At 42.4% G+C, this 3,238-nt stretch overlaps 1 protein-coding gene across 1 annotated transcript; it reads right to left on the bottom strand.

Moving 5' to 3' along the window:
- Window positions 1-1,017: 1,017 nt before the first annotated feature.
- On the bottom strand, window positions 1,018-2,864 carry LOC106809874 (transmembrane protein 256 homolog; the record flags this gene model as incomplete). The annotated part of the gene is given in 3 exon segments (XM_014813110.1): window positions 1,018-1,644; window positions 2,444-2,524; window positions 2,821-2,864. Coding segments are annotated over 3 exon segments (269 nt in total), but the record flags the coding sequence as incomplete, so codon positions are not given.
- Window positions 2,865-3,238: the final 374 nt, after the last annotated feature.

Here is a 3,238-nt window from a genome sequence, read left to right as displayed (position 1 = left end):
GTAGTAGTACGTACTATATATATATATATATATATATATATATAGGCCTATAGATACTATCAAGAGCTAATAATACCTAGATTATTAGAGATAATAGATTAATAGAGGTATTATTAGCTCTTGATACTATATACTATATATAGGCCTACATAAACTGGGTGACGTTATTTTGCAACCAAAACAGATGACCTTGCGTTATATCAAGAGCTAATAATTATATGGTTATTATTATATACGTAGTTTGTTTGTTTTTTATCTTAGTAAATTTAATTGCGTCGTTTCGTCACTGTTGTAGTGTAACCCTTCACCGTGACCTTGCTCTGTATGTGATGTCGTGCGTCGTGCGTTCATTGTACGCGTGAATAATACATCTACGAACAGCATTCGTATGCGCCGTACATAAGACACACATATAGCTCGCAGCAAATGTCAACGCATAAAGACGTTGTCCACACCTCTGAGGCTAGTTCAATGTTTGAACAGACTGTTGCGAATGACTCACAGCAGATCCGGCCGAGTGTGGACTAACCTTGCAACTGGCGTGGCACCGTGAACAACGAACCTATAGCCGTGACCATGACAATGTGTAGCGGCGGACCTAGCTAGCCGAAAGCAAAACTAATTACAAGCTTAATGTCAATGTTAGATCGTTATTAACCTTCCTTACGCCGCTCTAGCCATTCGACTGACATCTTTCACGAATTGTCTGCCTATATTCAGATACACACGCACGCACGCACGCACGCACGCACGCACGCACGCACACACACACACACACACACACAATGCTATAACCTCAAAACGTGTTACTGCACGTTGTACCAACAGCCACTGCCATACTTATTTGCGCGCTCCGCTTTTTCTAAATCTCTGGAACTCAGTGTAACGATATAATTACTAGTGCATAACTATGTACCTTATATATTATATATTATCAAGAGCTAATAATACCTTGCTACTATTATTTGCTCTTGATATTATATGATTATATATTTGTGAATTATTGCAAAGAAACAATTTTAAATCTTCACTAACATTTATTTGTAAATGTGCACAATACGATCATAACAAAATGTATTTTCAATACACAAATCACATCAATTCAACAATCATTTCACAAATCAATTCAAAAATACACAAATAACAACACTAACTGAAGCTATAAAGCCACAATAATCTCCCTCACCCCACCCCGGGAACAATGAATGTTCACGCTTCAACCATTCTTACTTCCATCGCATTCATTGACTACATTTGATCGATTGTGATAACAGAAAAGTTAACGCTACAGTCCGGTGCCTCTGTTCCCGGCCGCACGAAGCAATCGCGCGTAATGTTCACACTGGCAACCTCTGGTGCATCGGCTGCCATCCCAGCTCAACACAGAGAAGTGCAGCCATGCATGCTATGCTCCTCCACCGATTCGACGTAGACGGATCACCTCTCTCGCAGCTTCTCTATCGGGTCACCACGGCGACGGCGTCGGGTCGTTGCGGCAGATCACAGAGCGACCGCGAGCCAGCCGAAGATGAGGATGGTGCCGCCGATCGGCGCGAATCGCCCGTAGGTGGCGTTACCGGTCAGCGAGCGTGCGTAGAGGCTCCCGGAAAATAGGATAATGCCGAGCGACCAGAGTCCTCCGGTCTGAAACGTGGCACGATAGTCGGGGATAAGGCGCGAGACGAGCCATAGAGAGAGAGAGAGAGAGAGAGAGAGGGAGAATAAGAGAGGTGGGAACGAGAGGGAGAGAGAGAGGGAGAGAAATAGAGAAAGAGAGAGGGAGAGGAAGAGAGAGAGAGGGAGAGAGAAAAGGGGGAAGGAGGGGACGAGAGAAGGTGGGATCGAGAGGGAGAAGGCGAGAGGGGAAGAGAGAGAGAGAGAGAGAGAGAGAGAGAGAGAGAGAGGTTGCAAAATCGTTTACAACGTGGCGGTATGCATCATTAAATGTACCTGCGGTAAGCCGTGAAAATTGCTGAGATAAAAACCCGAAAAAAATTCCTGCAGAGGTTAAGACCCACAACCATTAATGATTATCCACACACATGACACTGTTACCTAGTTTTCTGCAATCTTGTTCGGGTGTTAAAGCAGGGCTACCGCTAGTTATCGCCACCTTCGCAAAATGCGATAAATAAATAACAGTGGCGATTTTACTACACTAAGTGGCGAATACAAATGGCGGATAATTTAACTTCTGTGAAAATTACGTTTGAATAATTAAATCATCAAATTGCAGTGTCGTGCTGTTAAAAGTTTTCGTACACATCTTTTCCCATACCTATCACCTGTTTACGCCTTGCTTAGCACATACGATTAAAGTGAACACTGCAGTGACTGTAGTTTTTCATTGGTGGCTAAAAAATAACTTTGGTGGCTCAAGTTTTGGCTCAAATTTTAAAACATCCAGAGGGAGCTCTGTTAAAGCCGAGGCACGGTCACTTACCAGGCAAGGTCTGCGTGTAAGAGGAGCAGCCATGAGCACTGCAGAGTGTATCAGGTGTAACCTCTGCGCCTTCCAGAAAATCTATGGGAAGACGGTCAAGGATCACTTACGCTGGCTAACACGACAAATATGAGCATGCAAGACTCACATTAATGTCCTCCTGATATGAACTACATACAATGCACTGGTTATAAAATATACCAATCTGGTAAAGAAAACACAACGACTTTTGCAGCAATATACACATTTTTTTACCGTTTTTTTAATTACGCAGAACTACGTTGCTTCTGGAGATCTCAGCCATAAAGCAACTCAAACTCAATAACAAGCTTTGATCGCTGATGTATATACTACCATGCTCATTCTATAGTATTCACCTCTTCCATGTCTTTACCATCTTCTCCTTCAGATTTTGGAAACGCTGGTAAAAAGAAAAAAAAACATCAGTTTTGTACAACTACAAGCATCAGATTTAATAGGTATAGTGTGTGCAACGAACAGTATTAGCACCACATGCATGCAAAGGTCAAAAAATTAAGTAGTGTATAAATTTACTGGTATTCAATCATGTACACTCATTTATTACGTGTGCTTGATTTTACAATTATGTATATATGCCTGTGTACACTGACACGTCACAGTGCACTACCTGTGGTACTGGCAACGAGAGATAGTACTAGACTAGAGTACTAGAGCTAACTGTAGCAGTACTACTGCAGGGTACAAAATTAACGGGAGTCCGGAGTCAAATACTCCCTGATTTACTGCAGGACTCCCTGATTTGCCATATGCAGG

Source organism: Priapulus caudatus, unplaced genomic scaffold (genome assembly GCF_000485595.1).
Source record: "Priapulus caudatus unplaced genomic scaffold, Priapulus_caudatus-5.0.1 Scaffold392, whole genome shotgun sequence".
Lineage (NCBI taxonomy): Eukaryota > Metazoa > Priapulida > Priapulimorpha > Priapulimorphida > Priapulidae > Priapulus > Priapulus caudatus.
Note: the sequence above shows the minus strand (reverse complement) of the source record. Positions and strands in the feature narration are given on the sequence as shown.